Source organism: Triturus cristatus, chromosome 4_2 (genome assembly GCF_964204655.1).
Source record: "Triturus cristatus chromosome 4_2, aTriCri1.1, whole genome shotgun sequence".
In the NCBI taxonomy this organism is placed as follows: domain Eukaryota; kingdom Metazoa; phylum Chordata; class Amphibia; order Caudata; family Salamandridae; genus Triturus; species Triturus cristatus.
The window spans coordinates 175340204-175364695 of NC_140586.1; the positions used below are offsets into that span (position 1 = coordinate 175340204).

At 41.4% G+C, this 24492-nt stretch overlaps 1 protein-coding gene across 1 annotated transcript in view; it reads left to right on the forward strand.

Moving 5' to 3' along the window:
* LOC146833291 (uncharacterized) overlaps positions 1-14593 on the forward strand; it is a 315536-nt gene extending 300943 nt beyond the window's left edge. Inside the window, exon 9 of the mRNA XM_085601001.1 lies at positions 11431-14593. Coding sequence (XP_085457127.1) covers positions 11431-12900 — 1470 coding nt within the window. The 3' untranslated portion in view covers positions 12901-14593. The remainder of the gene's footprint in view (positions 1-11430) is intronic.
* Positions 14594-24492: the final 9899 nt, after the last annotated feature.

Consider the following 24492-nt stretch of genomic DNA (forward strand, 5'->3'; position numbering starts at 1 on the left):
TAAAACTGCCATCTACATCTGCACCTTGTCAGTGCTCACAGGCAAGAGCGGGTACCTGGTTGGCGTGTTAAACAAATTCCATGATGTCTGGGCAAGAAGTAGAAAAGCAAGAGAGAAACTTGAGTGTGGCACAGTCCTGTTACACTGTGGGGCTCATATAGCACTGCCTTGCTGCTGGAGCAGTGTGTGCGGGACGAAAAGCGTTCTAGACTGATGACCTCACACAAGAAGCAAGGTAGAAAAGAGCAAAGGGATTGGGCGCAACAGCACAAGGTGAGCACGAAAGGTGGATGGAGGCCATATTTACATATTGAAATTGAAGAGGTATTTTTCATGGATTTAGAAGGAAAGGTTTCTTCTAAATAATGTGACAGCTTTCGAGGTAATGGATGCTCCAAAACCCCCTATTCTCTGTACCAACAGCAAAACAGAAACACTGGACTGGCCTCTCCTTCGGAATCTTAGGTATTCTCTCAGGAGGCAGTATCTCACTGGCAGTTTTTGAGAGAGTTTGAGGAGTTGACACATCTGTACGACCTGAGGGGATTAGTAAGTATAAAGCAATGGATAATAATGCCACATAAAACAAACGTGCAGTGGGTTTGGCTCCAATGAGCATGAACCAACCTGGAAACCAGCTGACCCTTCCTGGATGCAGCTGAGAACACACCTGTCCAACTGGGAGGGCTCAATTCAAAGAAACAGGCTACATCACAAGAGAATGATGGACTAATAAGAGGCAATGGACTGGCAACTCTGAGGAAACTGAACAGAAAGAAAAAACAAAGATTGGGACACAAACTACAGGTGCTAACTAAACATAACCAAAGGGCCACTCAACTAACAACTCATTACCAGGTAAGTTGCACAGGTACTCATAGGTCTTATATAGGGCTCTGTCACCAAAAATACAGAACTAACCTCAGACACTTGAAGTGATTAGTGTGAGGGTCTGCACTAAGTGGTTCAGTGTTCCAAAGCCTTTTAGTTTTCACTGACCCATCTTCCATCTCCTCCAGTCCCCCAAATCAGGTTGAGTGGTGTTTGAGACCCTTAATTCTGGCATAATAGGAACTCATAGACATCAGGAAGACTGGTAGTCAAAATATTATTAAGTAAAAGTGACACCACTGAGCAGTGTTTCTCAGTCAGGGGTCGAAGGGTGAAAAAAATATTTGGACTGTGTCCTTCAGTACAGTGGGGTGTGAAGCACTTGGAGAAAAACTCGTGGGTGAGGGTCAAAGGTGTCACCAACAAGATCAAGTATCCAGGGAAGAATGATATAAAATAACCCAAAAAGTAAGGGGACATTATTCTCAACATGTCCTGCCCACTTCAACGTCCGTCCATAAATCTCAAATGGCAACTTTTCCCATTGTGAAAATCGTCTTAGCCCTGATGAGCTGCTGCAAGCACTAGGGGCCAGATACATGATCATTGATGTTTGCGACTCACAAATTGCATTAAATTGTGAGACGCAATTTGCGAGTTCCAAACATCAATGTAAAACAGTGTCAGAGACACTGTTTACAATTCTCAATAGGGGCGCAAATTGCATGCCTCATGCATATTAATGAGGCTGTCGCTATTTGCGACCCCATTGGAAATGGCTGGGACTCCCAGGGATGGTGGCCTGCTGGGGTCAGCAGACCACCATGTCTGGGACTGCTTTGTCAATAAAGCAGTTTTTTTGTAATGCAGCTCGTTTTCCTTAACCGCTTCAGTGCCCATGACGAGATGGTCTCGTCATGGAGCGCGGTTGCGCTGTGCCCATGACGAGACTATCTCGTCATGAACCCCGCCTGCTAATGCAACGCCCGGCACAGAGCTGGGAAAGGGCGTGGCACTGAAGAGGTTAAAGGAAAACAGGAAGCATTTGGTAGAAGAAAAAAAAAACTTTTTTGTTTCATTTTTTAAGGGCAGGGAGTGGTCCCTGGGACCACTTCCTGGTCTTAAAAAATGTTTGCGCACCCATTCACAAAGGGAAAGGAGTCCCATGTGGACTCCTTCCGGTTTGCGAATGGTTTACCACCCCCTTGAAAAGGATGGTAAACTGCGAGTGTTTTGCGACTGCAAATAAGGTCGCAAACCATTCTTACATAGGGTTAAGAGTCGCTATTAGAAAGGGACGCCCTTGGAACGCCCCTTCCTAATAGCGAGTTGGTAACCCTATTTTCTGAGTCGCTATTACATTAGTGATTCACAAAATAGAGTTGGTACATTGTGCTACCATTTTTTGCGGTCGCAAAAGGGCAAACGGTCGTACATCTGGCCCCTGATGTTGAAACTTCTCCATTTGAAAGCACATAATGAGCAGGTGAAAGGACATTTGGCTTCCTTCAGCAGGTCCACACAATCTTCAGGCAATTCCAAATATCCATATTGGATGAATAAAGACACATTGCCTAGATTCATTTGGTGGACAGGGGTGGAGTTGCCTCGAATATGAGATCTTATCTGATCTGCATGTCATATTTATATATATTGTCCTTCTGACATATGGAGGTGGTCCCAAAACCACTAATGCCAATGATGTTTAGGGCAATGTCTGGCACTGGAGAGTCGTTGGGCGTGATTTAGATCTCTGCGGATGGGTTACTCCGTTACAAAGGTGACGGATATCCTGTCCACATAAATATAAATCTCATCGGATATAATGGGATTTACATTTTGGTGGAAGGGATAGCCATCACCGTTGTGATCTAAATCAGGCCCATATTTGGTGAAGACTGTTAGACATTTCTGCAATGTGTTACTCGAAAGGACATGTGGCATGAATGATGACTGAGTTTATATCCAGGGATGATTAGTAACAATAACTATGACTGATCTTCTGCTACAGTACTGTTAAATTAATGTGATTTTATGATGCATTGTTTTCCTGAACTTTTATACTGATGTTTGCTCACTATATGCTTCAATAAAGACCATCGAAAAAGGACATCTGAACTCTGGTTGAAGATGCCGGAATAACAAGGTTTCATACTTCTTCGTTGTTCAAGATTGTCAACAAGTGCATTTGAGGATAACCCAAGTATTGGATGATGATGTGCAGTACTTTCAGAGTTGATGTTCCTCTAATTTGTAAGCTATCTGGCAACCCTCGCATCCACTTTTACTAGGGAGCATGGGATAAGCCTCACTTATGCCATTTCCAAGTGCTTGTGGCCCATCATGTCGGTATGAAGGTCTAGGATGGCCAATTGAATAAAGGGATTGGCATATCCTCATAACAGGCCAACCCGTAAGGTTACTGCAAGGTCATATAGAAAATTATTTAAAGTAAAAAAAATACCAGACACTGGTACACTGCAAAGTCCAAAATTTCATATATAAATGAAACTTCCTCATTAACAAACAAATTGCATTCATTATAAAAACAAAAGCACAATGTCCAAAGACTATAAGAAGGCGCTAAAAAGAGAGGTGAGGTGTACGATGACAAGACAGTTTGTGCCACTGTGGGAGGCCTTGTTTGTTGAAAATATGGCATGTCAATTGCAGTTCATTTTCAGGTGTCGCGGAAAACGTGATTTAATGTGTTGATGTTAATGTCTGGGCAGTCTTTTTTGCGGTCAAGAAAGAAAATGTATGATTATCACTTCCTCTGTTGCTGCATAATTTGATCAGGACTGTGGTTTTAATTCTTTTTGGAAGGGATAAAGAGGATTCCCTCTCTGAATTGTTTCAATAACAAAATATTGTGTCAAAAATATTTAACACAAAAATTTGTTATCCTATACTTACAATGTAAATCACTAAAATATTGAAAAAACATATTGTACATTAATATTGAAGACAAATATAATTTTTTACAGATATATACATAAAAATAATAAACATTAAATATTTTAATATTTAACAATAATATATGTTTTATACATATAAATAATTAAAAATATAAATAAACGTTATATTTTTTTTAAAGAAATACAAGCCTGTGTGTGCATGTAAATGCAAACATAATTTAAAACTATTATTAATAATTTGAATACAATTTACTAATTTTGTATTTATGTAAGTTTTAAAACTATATATATATATATATATATATATATATATATATATATATAAGCATCCAGAAACGAGATATCACTCGCGCTCTCAGATACTTCTGACGCAGATGAACCAGACTCCGTTTTAAACAAGTTGGGGGTTTATTCCAATCATAAACCCGCCGTGACGCGTTTCGCCACCGTAGCGGCTTGTTCACGCAGCGTTTGTAAACACAGAATGCCATTACATACATTTCTAAATTAGTGACAATAAACAAAGGACTTCCCGATTTGCAACAACAGTTTCTGCAACATGGGCGCCATATTATACATGTAATTATAGCCTGATTCACCCTTAATTTGATCTATAATATGTTCTAGATATTGCACAAGTTTTTTGACTACATGACTACATAACATGTGTCATCACTCCATTGTTTCTAATAACCAACTATGTCTAGGATCTGTCAATGAAAGTAGTGGACCCGTCTCTCACTACTACGGTATTCTGGTCTATGTAGTACCAAAACCTTCTTATTTGCGACTGTGTTACAAATATACTCATGCTAATGCATTACGTTCTAGTGCATTAATTATGATAGTTTCTCGGTCGCTCGATCTCCCTTTTCATTTGTTACCCTTATTAGTGGGTGATCACATGATATAGTCAGCTTAGTGACTATATAAAATTTATCGTAAGAAAGAAAGTCCATATAAGTTCACTCTTATTAATACATATCCAATAAAACTGATAGTAGCTGAATGGCATTTAGTTTACCCCTGTACTGGTCTGAAGAAAAGGGTAGGGATCTCATTGGCATTGGTCAGCGACGTATTCCCTTCCTTTTCCTCCTGTGGGAAATAAATATATATTTACATTAGACAGACTGTAGATAAGCTTTCAAAATCTACAAATTAAAAACAGGTCAATAGTTACTAATTGCTATTCTTCTTGTAAATGTATGGCCATTTCCTCATCCAGATTATGGCCATTTGGGAAGAGGGTACACATGCCTATTATGTGTCTTGATTCCCGCTGCCCAAGTCTTAAAACTCAATTGCCACCCCTGGCCTTGGGTAAGATCTGTTCAATGGCATAGTATGTTAATCTGGTGAATCTGAAAAATGATGGCTAGCAAAATGACGGGCAATAGGATATTGCTTGTCATTGTTAGTTATCGCCCTCATGTGTTCTAGCACACGTTTTTTTGCCATATGTGTCGTACTGCCCACATAACGAAGTTTACATGGACATTCCAACACATAAATGAAAAACGTGCTAATACATGTCAAAAATTGAGAGATGTTAATCATGATATTGGTACTGGTGTTCCAGTATTCCTTGACCATTTTGATATTCCCACAGGCTTTACAGTGGCCGCATGGGAAGAAACCTTGTAGATCTATACCTCTTACACCAATATTAGAGGTTTAAATCACTATGTACCAGTGAATCTGTGAAGCTGCGTCCTCTCCTGTATGTTATGTTATGTTGGGTCTTGCGGGTAGAGTCTTGCCTATAGTAGGGTAGTTTCTCAAAATCTCCCAGTGTCGGTAGACTACTTTACGTATCTAGGCAGAGTGTCCATTATATGTCATGATCATGCATGTTGTATTGCCATCATCACTTTCTGTGGTCATTTTGTCTGATGTTGTCAAAGTACTAGATCTCTCTACTGTTTTCACTCTTTCAACCGCCTTTTTGAGGACCCATGCAGGGTATCCTCTTGTCTTGAATCTTTCAATTATGATTGATTCTTCTCAAGGTAGTCAATTGTGGAACTGCAATTTCTTTTTGCTCTGAGTAGTTCCCCATAGGGTATACTCCATTTCAGGTTATCTGGGTGGCTACTCAGAGCATGAAGTAGTGTATTGCCTGCAGTACATTTACAATAGAGGATCGTGTGTATGATGTTGTTTTTCACTTGTACCCGTGTATCTAGATATTCAACTTCCTCCATGCTGATGGTACTAGTTAGGGTGAGATTCTTTTCATTATGATTTAACTCTTCAATGAAACGCACTGCATCTCTATCTGCACCCTGCCACACCACAAACATATCATCAATGTACCTAAGCCACAATTTGACCCTGGTAATGATTCTTCTAGTTTGGTATTGGTACAGTTGTCCTCCTCCCACGCACCCATGAACAAATTCGCAAAACTCGGCACAAAGCAAGTGCCCATCGCGGTACCGTGTTCTTGCTTATATATTGATCCATTGAACATAAAATAGTTATTCATAAGACAAAATCTGATCATGTCTAAGATCCTGTCAGTATTTTCCAAAAGGCTGATGTTTCTGTGTTTTAGGAATTTTGCACAAGCTTGTATCCCCTGTTCATGGTCTATTATGGTATAGAGTGAATTAACATCTAAGGTTATGAGGATGTAATCCTCTCTTCACACTAGATTAGCAATTTTATTCAGAAAATCTTTCGTATCCCTTACGTCGGATGGAAGAGTAGAAACAAATTCTCACAAAAAATGGTCTACATATCTTGAGATGTTTTCCAGGTAACTCCTCCACAAATATTGTGTGCAAAAATATAATTGCTAAGAATATCGTTTTTATGGTAATTAATATCGATGTTTAAAATATCGATGTTAATATAAATGTTAAAATATCTTTGTTAATATCACTTACAAAAATATCGATTTTAGTAATATAATTGTTTAATTATTTTTATGCATTTTAGTACATATTTTAATAGTACATGTTTTCCATTGTATAATTATTGTTAAGTCTTTAAATATAGTTTGTACATTTTTAGTTTTTAAATTTAATTTAATAAAATATTTTAGTGCTGTAGCAGGTTGTGGGATTTATAGGGGTACAGAGTGAGAAGAAATTATTTATAATTATTTAATAATAATTTGAATTATTATTAATTATTTATTTGATAATTATGTCAATTGTGTAATTGTTTTTTCTATTATGTTTCGGGTGCGGGCTGTAGGGATTTGTAGAGGTATAAGTTGGGGAGTAATTAGATCATATTTAATTGATAATTATGTAAATTATGTAATTAATGTAGTTTTTTTATTTATATGTTTGGTGTGGGTTGTGGTTTTTGTAGGAGTAAAGGGTGTTAAGGAAATTAATGACAATAATTAATTTGATTACTAATTGTTTAATTGATAATTACTTATGTACATTGTGTAATTAAGATATTTTTTAGTTATATATCAGGTGTGGGTTGTTGGATTTGTAGGGGGTGGGGAGTTAATTAAATATTAATTTAAATATTAATATTTCTTGTCATTGAATGTAGTTGTTAAAATATTTATTTTGTTTAAAGCAAACTACTCTCTCAATTGTTGTACAGACTGGAGTGGAAATAGTACTTTTTACCCCTCTGCAATCCAACAATTTCCCTACTGTTGCACTGACTGGAGTGGGAATCATAAATTATTACCCCCCTCCCCCCGGAGTCCAACCCTTTCCCTACTTTTGCACCGACTGGAGTGGGAATAGTAAATTTTACCCTTCCTGAGTGCAACCCTTTCCCTACTGTTGCACTGACTGGAGTGGGAACAGCATATGTTACTCTTCCTAAGTCCAACGATTTCCCTAATGTTGCAGATATTGGAGTGGAATAATGTATTTATTATTCCTCCAATTTTATAGCTCTGTTTAAATTCTTTAATTTTATATTATGATGTTTCTGTGTATTTAAAATTATATTATTTTTATTTAGTAATGTTTGTAATATGTTAAATATTTTTAGTAAAATGTAATTTTTCATATTGTTTAATTTTGTATGTGTAATTAAATTGGTCTGTTTAAAAATAAAAATAAAAATAAAAAATTCCAGTTCATTTGTACAGGTTTTTAATTTGTGTGTGTATGTGTGTGTGTGTGTATATATATATATATCAATCCAAGATACTCCTATTCGTGCCTTCAATCTTTAAGGGGTGGCGCAAGACTGGCGGAGAAAGACCAGTAACCAATATGCATCCAAAAACGAGATATCACTCGCGCTCTCAGAAACTTCTAACGCAGATGAACCAGACTCCGATTTAAACAAGTTGGGGGTTTATTCCAATCATAAACCCGCCTTCCCAAAGATTCACAAGAACAGGGAGAATCCCCCGGTAGACCAATTTTTCATCAAGAGATGAAAAATTGGTCTACCTGGGGGATTCTCCCTGTTCTTGTGAATCTTTGGGAGCAGATACATGACTGGTAGGATGGGATAGTCCCTTTTCAAAAAGCAGAACTCCTCCCATTCTAGCAAACCCTTGTCTTTCCATTCATTGAGTAACTCCCAACCACTGGAAAGGCTATTGTTATATTTCCACCCATGTAGCACTGATGTAGGTTTTACTGTCATTGAGTTGGCGTAAAGCCTCATTGGCATACATCTTTCTAGGTAGGATAACGATATTGCCACCTTTGTCCACTGGTCTCACTACGATACTCTCATCCGTTGCTAGATCATTTATAGCTTTTTTCTGGGTAGCTGTTCGATTATGCTTAAAATTCTTTATTTTCTTTGACCAATTTTTCTGTCTGAATTTTAGCATTTCAGTGCTCACTAGCTTTTGGAAGGTATCGATATTATCATGGCCCATTCTAGGTACAAAGGTGGATTGTAGTTTGAAGTCACTACAGGCTGCCTTATCATGTTTAATCTCTAACTCATCTAAAATGAGCAGTGAATCTGGGCTCATGTGTGTCTCGTCTGGATTGTTTTGAACTTCATGAAGGATAATCATGGTATTTATATCTCCAGTCGATAATTCTTCCTCCTGTGTGGTTCGTACTATGTGATGTTTTTCTTCACTTTTGGCTGGTTTCCGTTTATGCCACTTTTTAAGTTTCAATTTCCTACAAAATTTGAACACATCGATTTTACTTTCAACATAATTCATGGGAACTGCGGGACAGAATGAAAGTCCTAAGCATAACGTTCTTTTATCTTTGTTGCTAATAGTCTTAGTAGTTAGATTAACGATTGTTTGATTTACCATCCCATCATCCATTACTAATTCTTCCTGGAGCGTGTTTGTCTTCTTCCCATGTACTCCGTAGTTTTCTCTTTTCTTTCTTCTTTGCCTGGACCTTTTCCTCCTCTTCCTCTGGTACCCCTTCCTCTGCCCCTTCCTCTCGGTTGCGGGGAGTCCTCCATCTGATTCATTCTGGAGAGGAGTGATGACACATGTTATGTAGTCAAACAACTTGTGCAATATCTAGAACATATTTGTATAACAATACATGAAGCAACGATCAAATTAAGGGTGAATCGGGCTATAATTGCATGTATAATATGGCGCCCATGTTGCAGAAACTGTTGTTGCATATCGAGAAGTCCTTTGTTTATTTTCACTAATTTAGAAATGTATGTATTGGCATTCTGTTTTTACAAACGCTGTGTGAACAAGCCGCTACGGTGGAGAAACGCGTCACGGCGGGTTTATGATTGGAATAAACCCCCAACTTGTTTAAATCGGAGTCTGGTTAATCTGCGTTAGAAGTTTCTGAGAGCGCGAGTGATATCTCGTTTTTGGATGCATATTGGTTACCGGTCTTTCTCCGCCAGTCTTGCGCCACCCCTTAAAGATTGAAGGCACGAATAGGAGTATCTTGGATTGATATATATATATATATACACACACACACACACACAGACACAAATTAAAAACCTGTACAAATGAACTGGAATTTTTTTTTTTTTTTTAAACAGACCAATTTAATTACACATACAAAATTAAACAATATGAAAAATTACATTTTGCTAAAAATATTTAACATATTACAAACATTACTAAATAAAAATAATATAATTTTAAATACACAGAAACATCATAATATAAAATTAAAGAATTTAAACAGAGCTATAAAATTGGAGGAATAATAAATACATTATTCCACTCCAATATCTGCAACATTAGGGAAATCGTTGGACTTAGGAAGAGTAACATATGCTGTTCCCACTCCAGTCAGTGCAACAGTAGGGAAAGGGTTGCACTCAGGAAGGGTAAAATTTACTATTCCCACTCCAGTCGGTGCAAAAGTAGGGAAAGGGTTGGACTCCGGGGGGAGGGGGGTAATAATTTATGATTCCCACTCCAGTCAGTGCAACCGTAGGGAAATTGTTGGATTGCAGAGGGATAAAAAGTACTATTTCCACTCCAGTCTGTACAACAATTGAGAGAGTAGTTTGCTTTAAACAAAATAAATATTTTAACAACTACATTCAATGACAAGAAATATTAATATTTAAATTAATATTTAATTAACTCCCCACCCCCTACAAATCCAACAACCCACACCTGATATATAACTAAAAATTATCTTAATTACACAATGTACATAAGTAATTATCAATTAAACAATTAGTAATCAAATAAATTATTGTCATTAATTTCCTTAACACCCTTTACTCCTACAAAAACCACAACCCACACCAAACATATAAATAAAAAACTACATTAATTACATAATTTACATAATTATCAATTAAATATGATCTAATTACTCCCCAACTTATACCTCTACAAATCCCTACAGCCCGCACCCGAAACATAATAGAAAAAACAATTACACAATTGACATCATTATCAAATAAATAATTAATAATAATTCAAATTATTATTAAATAATTATAAATAATTTCTTCTCACTCTGTACCCCTATAAATCCCACAACCTGCTACAGCACTAAAATATTTTATTAAATTAAATTTAAAAGCTAAAAATGTACAAACTATATTTAAAGACTTAACAATAATTATACAATGGAAAACATGTACTATTAAAATATGTACTAAAATGCATAAAAATAATTAAACAATTATATTACTAAAATCGATATTTTTGTAAGTGATATTAACAGATATTTTAACATTTATATTAACATCGATATTTTAAACATCGATATTAATTACCATAAAAACGATATTCTTAGCAATTATATTTTTGCACACAATATTTGTGCATCATGATATTACAACTCGATAGTTTTGCATCTCAATATTTGTTTTCAATATTTTGACTGAATGCCCTAAGAATTAGGGGTGTTGAGCCTTTAGGAGCACTCCTTTGCAGGAACCAGGAAGGTGTGGGTGAAGTATTGTAGACATGCAAGTACTATAAAATGAATGTTTATAAAGGAGTTAAGGATTGCTTTTTAGGTGTTAAATACCTCCCAACTGTTCAGCAAAGGAAACCTATAACAGGTAACCCACATTACAGTTAGCTCCATCCATGTGTTTGTTGTCCCTAGGATAGACAGTTGGTAATAGTCCCTACATGTTAAGAAGAATGAGAGTATGTTTTTGTTTCGTTCTACCTGCTCTGGAATTTAGGGAGACAGTCTTTGCCCTAAAACTGAGGACAGATGTAGAGAAGGGACAGAGATATTGTGCTTCCATATGAATTGCAGTTTCCTCTCCTCAAGGCTTGTTTTGAAATTTTGTCTTACAGGTTGTGATTAAGTTCTTAGAGGAGGACGGAGAGGAAGAGGATGAAGAGTCTTCAGAATTCAAGGTGTATGAATTCAGGAAGGAGCAGAGCTCATGTACCATAGAAACGCTGCCTTTAGCCAACGTGGTAAAAGTCTCATGCCAGGAGGAAACGGAGAACAAAATATCATGCCAAGCAGAGGCGGTTAATCTCTACTGTCAGAGGGAGATGCCCATAGGTGAAGTTGTGAATATTTCATGCCAGCTTGAGGAGCCCACAGTTAATTCAAAGGCGATCACAAAAGAGGTTGTGGAGTATTCGCTTGAGCAAAAGGAGATCACAGTTCAGGTTCCAAATTCCACAATCAAGGAAGTAGACATCTCCCAAATTGAGAGACCCATAGAGGAGACGGTGGAGATATTATACACAGGGGGGGAGTTTTCAGTCGAGGGGGCGGACATCTCATGCCAGGTAGAGGAGTCAACAGTAGACAAGGTGGACATTTCATACCAGGCAGGGGAGAACACCACAGATGGGGTGGAATTATCATACCAGGAGGTTAAATCTACAGTAGGAGGGGAAGACATTTCATACCAGGTGGCGGTAAATACCATAGAGGGGGAAGACGTCTCCTACCAGGTTGAGGAGACTACAGTAGAGGGAGTGGATATTTCATATCAAGTAAGTGAATCTCTACTAGAGGAAGCAGACATCTCATGCCTGGTGGTGACATGCACAGTCGATGGAATGGACAGTTCATATGTGGTGGGGGAATCTTCAATAGAGGGAGAGAACAACTCTTACCAGGTTGGGAAAACTACAGTAGAAGAAGTAGATATTTCATATCAAGTGAGTGATTCCACCACAGAGGAAGCAGACATTGCATTACAAGTGGAGGAGTCCATAGTTGAGAATGTGGCCATTTCATGCAAAGTGGAGGAATCTACAGTAAAGGGAGTGGACATCTCATTCGAGATGGAGGGACCAGCAGAAGAGGAGGTGATCATTTCATACCAAGTGGAAATGCCCACAGCGAATGAGGCAGATATCCCATACCAGGTGGGGGAATCCCTAGTGGAGGCAGAGGTTATATCATATGAGTTAAGGCAGGACAAGGAGAAAGAGGTGGCAATGGCATATCAAGTTGGTGAGTCTTTAGTAGAAGAGGTAGACATTTCATATCAAGCAGGAGGGTACACAGTTGAAGGGGCAGGCATCTCTGCTCAGGTGGGAGATACCACATTAGAGGGAGTGGACATCTCATACCAGGTAGTACAGTCTACAATGGAGGGGCAGGATATCACATACGGTGTGGTGGAGTCCATAGTTGAAAGAGTGGATATCTCAGACCAGGTGGAGGAGTCGATAGTTAATGAGGTGAATGTCTCTTACCAGGTGGAGATGCCAACTATTGACAAGGTGGAGATCACATACCAGGTGGTGGAATCTGTTGGTGGGGTGGAGGTTAGCTCTGATGCAGTATTAGATTAGCTCATTTTCTGCTGCTCAAAATTCCCTCTCATCCTCTGAAGGTTCAGCCAGGAATATTCAACTTCCATCATACAATAAGAAATCCGCATGGAGCACCAATCTTCCTCTCATCCAGTGAAGATCAGGCTGAGTTGACCACCCTCTAAACCTTACTTGCCAAAAGGAGTGTCAGCCTGAAACTCTCCAATACTACCTACCACAAGTTGTATATTAGTATAACCCACTCAGTCATTGAATTATTTGCCTGAGATCTACGACCTCCACTTACCTCATGGGAATGCAGCAGAGATCATCGACGAGCACTCACTATGTTCCCTACATTCAGTTGTATAGGAGGAACACAGGCTATGTTCCATACTGTCCTTTGCCTAATTGAGGTATTCAAGGGAAGCTAGACCTGGGTCTCTTCCACTCTTCTACTCCTACTAACTCAGTGATAACCCAGCATGAGATCTGGTACTCTCACTTACCAAATGCAAGAACATGCATGGTCCTCTAGTTCCCAACACACAATGGCTGAGTGTTAACTTCCAAATTCTTTATACCCAATCAATACAAAACCTGTAAAGCTCTGCCTTTGACTCTTACTAACCATGGGACACATGCTCATCTTCACCCCATTTATATTCCGCCAGAGTTTAACCTACCACTACTTACTTATACTAGGACTTTATCCCATCCAGTGGGAGTGAAGCCTGTGCTCCATACTTCCATGGACACAACAGGTTATGAGCTAGGCCACCTACTATCACTCACTCAACAGAAGCTAAGCTTCAGTTTCCTACCTCCCATACACACATCCAAAGAAATCTATTCTGCTTGGGGCCTATTATTCCCATTCACTCATTCTTAACTTACCCAGCAAATCAATAGTGACTGGGAGCTCAGCCTTTAATACCTACACTCTGCTGCTCTGATAGTGCAGTCTATGACCCCTATAACAATTCACCTGATTGAAGATCAGCATAGGCCACAGTTGCTCCTCACCCAGTGGGAGCTCAGCCTATAACTTCCTAGTTCCACTCACACCGTGGAAATCCGCTCTAATACCTCTTCCTTCTCCTTGCTTTATGAGAGCTGAGTAAAGGTTTCTAACTCCCATTTAATTATTTGACACATAGCTTGGAACTCTTGCTCATCTATGGGAGCTCAACCTGGGAGCTGTACATTTTAATACCCAGTGCAAGCTCTGATCCCATCAACCAATGGGAACTTAACCTACACCCCCTACATTCTATAAAGATTCACAGCCTAATTCTTAGTCACAATTTTCTCTCTCCACCCACCATCCTCCAGCCAAGCATCCATTGGTTGACCATTTCTTTTACCTCCATCTCAAGCCAACAATGAGGTTTCATAAATCAATTATCTTCAGATTTTCAAAGTCACTATTCCTCAGAAAAGTTTGCAAATTCCAGAATTCACTTTATATCATCTGTCAACCATTTCAGTACTTACTTTACATCAAATATTGGCCAACATGTGTTTTTTGAATAAATCTCTTTCGCAATCTTCTCTGGGCACAGTTCATCACTTGAAAGAAGGCATATAGTGCTCCAACGATAACAAATGACACCAGGACACTATGAAGCTTACCAATGCCCTTTGACTGACACCGCTCCTTGACCCTGCTGCATGATTATTGTACCATTTATCTGCTTCAACTTGCAAATAAAGATCATACCCAATCTGAGACCAGGTATATGTGTATGTATGAATGAGTGCGTGTGTGTTTAAAGTTTCAAGACATGTAGAAACTGGTGATTCACCTTACGATAAAGTGTTCTGATGACTAATACAATGGAGGTCCAACTACTAATATACCTTAACAAACCAAGTTGAAAAGAGACTGATATTATGGTAAAAAGATAAATACCCAGATCAAGAGGTTTAGTCTAAAAGCTAATGGCCTAATTTTTATACTGACAGATAGCTCGTTGTTCCACCAGCACAATGGAGTAAATTACTCCGTTGCCCTGGTTGAGGGACCACCCACCAGACTTGTACATGACAGCCGCACTGGAGGACATTTATAAAGCATTGGCAGGAACGGTTGTCAGAGCAGCTCCTGTCAATGCAGTTAACTGTTTAGTGCAAGGATCCGTCAGCAGGAGGGAGCCTTGTAGCACACAATTAATTATTTAATTTAATTTAAGAAGAAAATCTTGAAATGTGATTTTGTTTTTGAAAAGAAAAAAGAAAATGCATTGAGCAGTTTTTACTGCCCTTTACCAACAGGGTTTTCCTGACATTTACCTCTAATTCCACCCTCTAAATTAGGAATTACAGGTCTGCCTCTGATGACCCTTACTCCACAGGGCCATCATAGGGGTTTAATCACAGCAGAGATGGAGTAGTCTCCAACAGAGTATACACTCCATCAAGATATAAATTAAGACCCAAATCAGCAGAACAAATGTTTAACACCTCAAAAGAGTGACCATTGCTAAGGTTGAGTTCCTTAAATATTTTTAGACTACTTACATTCTACAGCAGGACTTGAGGTGAAGCTAACTTAAAATAAAACAATTCCAACGTTGGTTCTGCAGACAAGATCTCAGTCTTCAAAATATCTTAAAATATTACAACCAAAGTAAAAGTTTTAGAAACCAGGGCACCCTTGGACAAATGTACTCCAAAACAAAATGTATGCCTGCCTCTTTCATGAGCCACCTGAAACACCTGGCCAAAATGGGAGAGAATATAGCTGAAAAAACCTCCAAAGGAGACCAGAAATTACTTCAACTCTCTAGATCTCTAGATACTCAAAAGATTCTACAACTCATGCAAGCAATGTACTACACACAACTTAGGGTTGTCCTAGAAGGCTGATAAAGAACAATCCAGTCATTAGACTTGGGGCCTTATTACGAGTACGGGACCACTTTACCCATGTTGGCAGTCTGACTGCTACCACCCTGGTGTGTCCACCCACCGCATTATGAGTGTAGCAGTGGAACCACCATGAGCCGCCACCCGGATGGAGGATCCTGCTGTGGTGGCAGACTGCAAATGGCCTGAATATGCTGGTGGTGCCAATGCTGGTACCACCGAGCATATTGTGACCTGCATATCCACCACTGTTGGACTTGGCCCTTTTTGCAGGGTTATCCCCAAAAGTTTTGCTACTTCCTCCTATTTTTTCCTGACCTGTTGTTGATGGTTATAGGACTCTGGGCACTTTACTACTGCCAATCAGTGCTAAAGTGCATATGTTCTCCGTATAAATTGTGATCATGACTGGTTATCCATGTTTGGCATATTTGATTTACTGTTAAGCCCCTAATAAAGTGCACTGGTTGTGCCAGAGCCTGTAAATCAAATGCTACTAGTGGGCCCGCAGCACTAATTGTGCCATTCACGCGAGTAGCCCTGAAAAGGTATCTCAGACCTACCACTGCAGTGTCTGTGCACAGTTAACTGCCATGTCGACTTGGCCAGTGCACCCACTTGCCAGACCCTAACCTTCCCTTTTCTTACATGTAAGGCACCCCTATGGTAGGCCCAAGGTACCTCCATGGGTAGGGTGCAGTGTATGTGAAAGGTAGGACATGTACTGGTGTGTGTCACATGTTCCGATAGTGAAATACTGCCAATTTCGTTTTTCACTGTTGAAAGGCTATCTTGCCCCACAGGATAGAATGGGAAATGCTTTGTACCATCTTACAAGTATAACTTACCATTAGGACAAGACGGAGGAATAAAGTTTAGGCTCTCTGAACTCAGAATTTAATAACGTATTTCTAGTAAAGATGGTTTTTAAATTGTGTGTTTGAAAATGCAACTTTTAGAAAGTAGGGATTTTCTTCTTTAACCAGTCTGTGGGCCTCTGCCTGTTTGTGTATTGACAGTCGGATTTTGGAGTGAGAGGGGCTGGAGATGTGCATTCACTGTAGACAGCCACTGGGGAGGTTGAGGTGTGCCTAGCCCTTCCTGGATGACTCAGACCTGAGCTGAATGGGGCTTGGCTGCATTTAGAGTATTGGGAGGAGATTTCCTTGCACCTGAATAGGGCCTGTCTCCCTTGCACAATGCTGTCTCCACCCCCTGTTGTCATACTGCACCAGTGAGGACAGAACCGGTTTGGACTGGGCTCAGAGACCCTTGCGCAAAGGAAACAAAGACATTTTCGGTATAAGTGCTAGACCTAAAACCCCAGAACTTTAGACTACTTCTGGAATCAAGAGGAACCTTTACCAAGGAAAAAAGCTGGAGAAACTGGAAGAGGAGTACTGCTCCTTTGCTGTGTGCTGTCTGGTGTTAGCCTGCAGTAGCTGTTTCTACCAAGGAAAGGAAAAGGACTTTGTTGTGTGCTGTGTCCCCCTGCTTGAGGAGGATCTTCAAAGGCTTGAGTAGAGCTTGCCTCCTGTTCTGAAGTCTCAGGGACACAACAACTTCATCCCTAGCTCCGCTGAACTTCCTTGCTGTGAGTTTTGACCTGTCAAGAGGTGCCTGTGACTGTGTTGGGCCTCTGGTGGCTGTTTCTGCTATTGGGAGCTGGAAAAAAACTGACGCAGCACCACTCGATGCCACGCATCAATCGCTGATGCATCTCGGATTTCCACGCATTGTACCTGAGCGGCAAGTTTTCCCGACGCATCACCTATGGACCAGAACCGTCGCGGATCAACACTTCACTTCCCCCTACAGACCAGATTTGAAGGAACACTTCTGCGTGCAGCAGAATTGTCGCATCGCCTCCCCATGGTCTCAGGAACTGGCACATCTCTTTGTTTTTCAACGCTTCCCAATTCTGCAGCTGTTTGGCCTTGTGAATTTGGCGCGACTACAGGTACTTTGAGAGAAATCATGCATCCATAGTTTTCCATGGGTCAAGTTGTTGGAAACCTTTTTAAAGTCATATTCTTATTACATGTTTGTTGGATTTTTGTTGTTTAGGCCTTGTTGAGTTTACATAAAGATACTTTATTCTTCCTAAACTGGTGTGGTGTCCATTTGTGGTGTTATCACTGTATTATTGTGTGTTTTGAGTACAAATACTTTACACATTGCCTCTGGGATAGGCCTGTCTGCTTGTGCCAAGCTACCCAGGGGGTGAGCAGGGGTTATATAAAGTGTGTATCCCACTTACTCTGATTAGAAGTAAGGGTCCCTATTTGGGCAAAGGTACCTACATCTGCTAACTAGAGACCCCCATTTCTAACATTGGTGATCAACGGTGAGGATTTGAACTTGTATTTGTACTTGACCCACAGTGATTGGTGTGCATCACTATTTTACGGCAGACCACTATGCAACCGTATACTGTGTTTAAAAAATATATATTTTTATTGTTTTTCTTCATTTAAACAATAACAAAATTCAACTGCAGTCACATGGGACCACACAGTGCCTTCTTATAGAAGAGCATCATTTCCATCATGCCTTCTTGATGCCCTTTACTTTTCAACCAGGAACTTTTAAAACCATTATTTTGCAGTTTGCCCCTCTTCTTCTCATACAGTTCAGTGTTGCCTTCTCCGGTATTCACAGTAAGAATTCCCCTCAATATATTTTGTACATTTATAATCACTATGTTTCCTTCAGAACATATCTGGTCTATATCTACTGTTACATCCAATCCATAATAATTCCTCCATTTGCCCTATACCTTGTGGAATTTTTCTAGCCTCGTATGGGACCCTCTCTACGGCCATGTACATGTCCAATCCCGTTCTCCATTGTCGGATCGTTGGCAGAATTGTATCTCCCCATCGCCTCGTTATGTCTCCTTTCGCCACCAGTCGTCCTAATGTGCTAAATATCAGTTGTGATCTATATCTATGTCATTCAGGATTCCTACCAATATACTTTATTCCGTTATGACATACTTTCAGTATACCTGTATAATTGCGCATTCTCAAATACTGTGGTAGAAATTCCCCTCCTCATGTCCACATTGGTAACATGTTGAATCCATTGCTCGCCCTATCTTGTGCAGTCTGGCCCAGTCGTAATAGGCACTATGTAATATTTTGTATTGGCTAAGGCGGGGACGGCATTTGTTTGCAACCTCCCTGGCATGCATCAGGGCTGTCTCCCAGTCCACCTCCTCCATTGTGCCTACACATTTTTTCCCATGTAGTCCTCAATTTGCCTAGTCTGTCTGGAGCATTGGTATTTAGGGTCTTGTAGGTGGCTGATACTGCCTTTGTTGTGAGATGTTCTTGGAGTATTCTCCCCTCCAATGGTGCATAGTCTGGCAGAGGGGTATCTTCTATGTTTTCTGCATGCCATGCATGCTTTAGCTGGACATACTTAAGGAACTGTGTCAGTTGTAGTGAGAATTCTACAACTCTTGAAATTACCTTTGTCGATAATGCCTCCTATCGTGAAATGCCTATGGTGTCCCTCTCCTTAAACCCTATCAGTTTTTTTTAGCTCCTTCAGCCAGTTTCTGTGCCACAGAGGTGTTTCTTTGGTGAATTTATGGTCTCACCCCATTGTTTCAGTTGCCCTTCCGCAAGCCTCTTTCGTAACTTTTGTGGCTGGGTGCAGTTCCCTGACACCTTTACCACTGTATAGGTAATAGAGGAATGCTCGCCGTTGCATGGTGTCTGTCTCTAGTCTATATGTTGGGTGGTCACCCAGTGTGTGTATCAATTGTTAATTGGTGCTAAGTGTTCAGTCCAGTAGTAGGCTTCCATGTCAGGCAGTGATATCTCTCCATTAAACTGATTGCGTTGCAATGTATGTAGTGCTATTCAAGGTTGTTTCCCTAACCACAAGAGTGAATGTAATTCAGCGTCTATTTCTGAAAATATCGATCGTGTGGGGGAATAGTATGTGTTTTGCAAAGCGTAAAGAAATTACGGAGGGGTTATTGTACACATGGCCGCTCGACCCAGTATAGTGAGCGGTAATGTTTTCCATAGTTGTGTGTCCTCCTTAAATTTCGTCAGTATATGTTTAATATTCTTTTGGCAGCATGGGTCTCTGTCTGTCGTGAGGAAGATTCCTTAGTACCTGAACCCGTTGTGTGTTACTTGCAGATCTCTGGGAAGTACAGGCCAAGTTGTTACTTCTCCAGGGCTATAAACCACAAATGTGTGCCTGTTTATCCTATAGCCAGAATTTGGTCCTTACATATATAGTGTGTGGAATAAAATGGTAATCATTGTATCGGGTTGAGTGAGATGTAAGAGGACATCATCTGCATATGAAGAGATCTTTTCTTTTCTGGAGTCTTCTGGATTAACATGGAAACCATGTATCTCTGGATGGGGGGGGGACCAAGCAGGCTAATGTCTTCGCCATCAGGACAAACAGCAGGGGGGGTACAGAGAGCATCCCTGCCTCATCACACACTATATGGGGAAGTCCCAAACTGGAATGGCATGTGGAGCAAAAAAACAATGGACTTAGAACCAGATCTCTGTACTGGGGTGAACTTATAACATCGATTGTTATTGCATTTGTCACACCAAGTGGGACGGGTATGCCCAGACGAGGGTCCTGTGACCTCCATGCTACTGGAGTCAACTGGCTGATGAGGGGTGAAACTGCTCCTGGGATGCTTGCTTTCAGTCCAGGGCTAACCTGTCTTGGCAGTTCGGGTTGGACTGCTCCCATTGGGTGCAGGGTCAATACTGATTTGCATATGGATGGGTTGAAACTGGAATGACATGGGGAGCAAAAAACAATGGATTTAGGCCCAGATCCCTGTACGGGGTGAATGTAAGACACTGTTCTGCATTCTGTCCATCAATTGTTGTTTTTGCATTTGTCACACTGACTGGGACAGGTATGCCCAGAAGTGGGTCCCGTGCTCTCCATGGCAGTGGAGTCAAGTTATCCTGGCTGATGAGGGGTGAAACCTTGAAATTGATCCTAGGATGCTTTTTCCAGCCCAGGGAGGACCTTGCCTGGCAGTTCGGGCTGGACTGTTCCCATTGGGTGCAGGGTCAAGACTTATTTGAATATGGCTGAGTTCAAATTGGAATGGCAGGAGGTGCAAAAAACTATGGATTTAGGCCCAGATCTCTGTAAAGGGGTGAATACATGACATTCTTCAGTATTCCATCCTTCAATTGTTGTTTTGTCTTTCTCACCCCGAGTGGGAAGGGTATGCTCGGACGTGTGTCCCGCGCTCTCCGTGCCACTGAAGTCAAGCTATACTGGCTGATGAGGGGTGAAACACTGAAACAGGTCATAGGATAATTGTTTGCAGTCGAGCAAGGACCTGGCCTGGCAGTTCGGGCTAGATTGTTCCCATTGAGCACAGGGTCAAGACTGATTTGCAGATGGCTGGGTTCAAACTGGAATGACATGGGGAGCAAGAAAACAATGGATTAAGGCCCAGGTCTTTGTACTGGGTGAATCTATGACGTTGTTCTGCATTCTGTCCATCAATTGTTGTTTTTTCATCGGTCACCCCGAGTAGAGTGGATATGCCCAGATGTAGGTCCCGCGCTCTTCCTGCCACTGGATTCAAGCTATCCTGGCTGATGAGGGGTAAAACCCTGAACCCGGTCCTAGGATACTTGTTTCAGTCCAAGGAGGACCTGGCCTGGCAGTTCAGGCTGGACTGTTTCCATTGGGCGCAGTGTCAAGACTGATTTGCATATGGCTGATTTCAAACTAGATTGGCATGCGGATCACAAAACTATGGATTTAGTCCCAGATGTCTGTGTTGGGGTGAATATATGACATTGCTCTGCATTCTGTATCAATTGTTTTTGCATTTGTCACCCCGAGTATGATGGGTATGCCCAGACAAGGGTCAAGACCTCTCCACGCCACTGGAGTCATGCTATTCTGGCTGATAATGGGTGAAACCATGAAAATGGTCCTAGGATGCTTGTTTTGAGTCCAAGGAGGATCTGGCCCAGCAGTTCGAACTGGACTTTTCCCATTGGGTGCACGGCAAGACTGATTGGCAAAGGGCTAGGTTCAAACTGGAATGGCATGGGGAGCAAAAAAACAATGGATTTAGGCCCAGATCTCTGTAGTAGTGAATGTATGACACTGTTCTGCATTCTGTCTATCAATTGTTGTTTTTGCATTTGGCATTTTTCTGTGCGAGGGGACAAGTATGCCCAGACGTGGGTCCCGTGCTCTCCATGCTACTGGAGTCAAGCTATCATGGCTGATGAGGAAACCGGTCCTAGGATGTTCGTTTCACGTCCAGGGAGGACCTGGCCTGGCAGTTCGGGCTGGACTGTTTCCATTGGGCGTAGGGTCATGACTGATTTGCATATGGCTGGTTTCAAACTGGATTGGCATGCTGATCAAAAAAACTATGGATGTAGGCCCAGATCTCTGTATTGGGGTGAATGCATGACATTGCTCTGCATTCTGTCCATCAATTGTTGTTTTTGCATTTGTCACCCCGAGTATGACGGGTATGCCCAGACGTGGGTCCCATGCTCTCCATGCCACTGGAGTCAAGCTATCCTGGCTGATGAGGGGTGAAACCCTTAAACTGGTCCTATGATGCTTGTTTCCAGTCCAGGGAAGACCTGGCTTGGCAGATCGGTGTGGAATGTTCCCATTGGGTGCAGGGTCAAGACTGATTTGCAAAGGGCTAGGTTTAAACTGGAATGGCATGGGGAGCAAAAAAACAATGGATTTAGGCCCAGATCTCTGTAGTGAGTGAATGTATGACATTGTTCTGCATTCTGTCTATCAATTGTTGTTTTTGCATTTGGCATTTTTCTGTGCGAGGGGACAAGTATGCCCAGACGTGGGTCCCGTGCTCTCCATGACACTGGAGTCAAGCTATCCTGGCTAATGAGGGGTGAAACCCCGAAACCGGTCCTAGGATGCTCGTTTCACGTCCAGGGAGGACCTGGCCTGGCAGTTCGGGCTGGACTGTTTCCATTGGGCGCAGGTTCAAGACTGATTTGCATATGGCTGGTTTCAAACTGGATTGGCATGCTGATCAAAAAAACTATGGATGTAGGCCCAGATCTCTGTATTGGGGTAAATGCATGACATTGCTCTGCATTCTGTCCATCAATTGTTGTTTTTGCATTTGTCACCCAGAGTATGACGGGTATGCCCAGACATGGGTCCCATGCCCTACGTGCCACTGGAGTCAAGCTATCCTGGCTCATTAGGGGTGTAACTCCAAAACCGGTCCTATGAAAGTTACTTCCAGTCCAGGGAGGACCTGGCAGTTCGGGCTGGACTGTTACCAATGGGCGCAGGGTCAAGACTGATATGCATATGGCTGGGTTTAAAACGGAATGGCATGGGGAACAAAAAACGATAGATGTAGGCCCAGTTCTCTTTACTGGGGTGAATATATGACATGTTCTGTATTCAGTCCATCAATTGATGTTTTTGCATTTGTCACCCTGAGTGGGACAGGTATGCCCATATGTAGGTCCCATTCTCTCCATGCCACTGGAGTCAAGCTATCCTGGCTGATGAGGGATGAAACCAGGAAACTGGTCCTAAGATGCTTGTTTCCAGTCCAGGGAGGACCAGGCCCGGCAGTTCGGGCTGCACTGTTCCCATTGGGGGCAGGGTCAATACTGATTTGCATATGGCTGGGTTCAATCTGGAATGGCATTGGGAGCAAAGAAACAATGGGTTTAGGCTCAGATCTCTGTACTGTGGTCATTGTTTGACATTGTTCTGCATTCTTTCCATCAATTGTTGCTTTTGCATTCGTTACCCCGTTTGGGACAAGTATACCCAGACGTGGGTCCAGTGCTCTCCATGCCACTGGAGTCCAGCTATCCTGGCTGACAAGGGGTGAAACTTTGAAACCGGTTCTAGGATGCTTGTTTCCAGTCCAGGGATGACCTTACCTTGCAGTTCGGCCTGGACTGTTCCCATTGGGTGCAGGGTCAAGATTGTTTTGCATATGGCTGGTTTCAAACTGGATTGACATGCAGATCAACAAAAACTATGGATTTAGGCCCAGATCTCTGTATTGGGGTGAATGTATGCCATTTCTCTGCATTCTGTCCAACAATTTTCTGTTTTTGCATTTGTCACCCCAAGTGGGAAAAGTGTGCCCAGACGTGGGTCCCGTGCTTTCCATGCCACTGGGGTCAAGCTATCCTGACTGATGAGGGTTGAAAACCTGAAAACGGTCCAAGGATGCTTCTTTCCGAGCCAGGGAGTTCCTGGCCTTGCAGTTCGGGCTGCACTGTTCCCATTGGGGGCAGGGTCAATACTGATTTGCATATGGCTGGGTTCAATCTGGAATGGCATTGGGAGCAAAGAAACTATGGGTTTAGGCTCAGATCTCTGTATTGTGGTGAATGTATGCAATTTCTCTGCATTCTGTCCAACAATTTTCTGTTTTTGCATTTGTCACCCCGAGTATGACGGGTATGCCCAGACATAGGTAACGTGCCCTACGTGCCACTGGAGTCAAGCTATCCTTGCTAATTAGGGGAGTAATCACAAAACCGGTCCTACAATACTTCCTTCCAGTCCGGGGAAGACCTGGCCTGGCAGTTTGGGCTGGACTGTTGCCATTGGGTGCAGGGTCAAGACTGATATGCATATGGCTGGGTTTAAAATGGAATGGCATGGGGAACAAAAAAACTAAAGATGTAGGTCTCTTTACTGGGGTGAATATATGACATTGTTCTGCAGTCAGTCCATCAATTGATTTTTTGCATTTGTCGC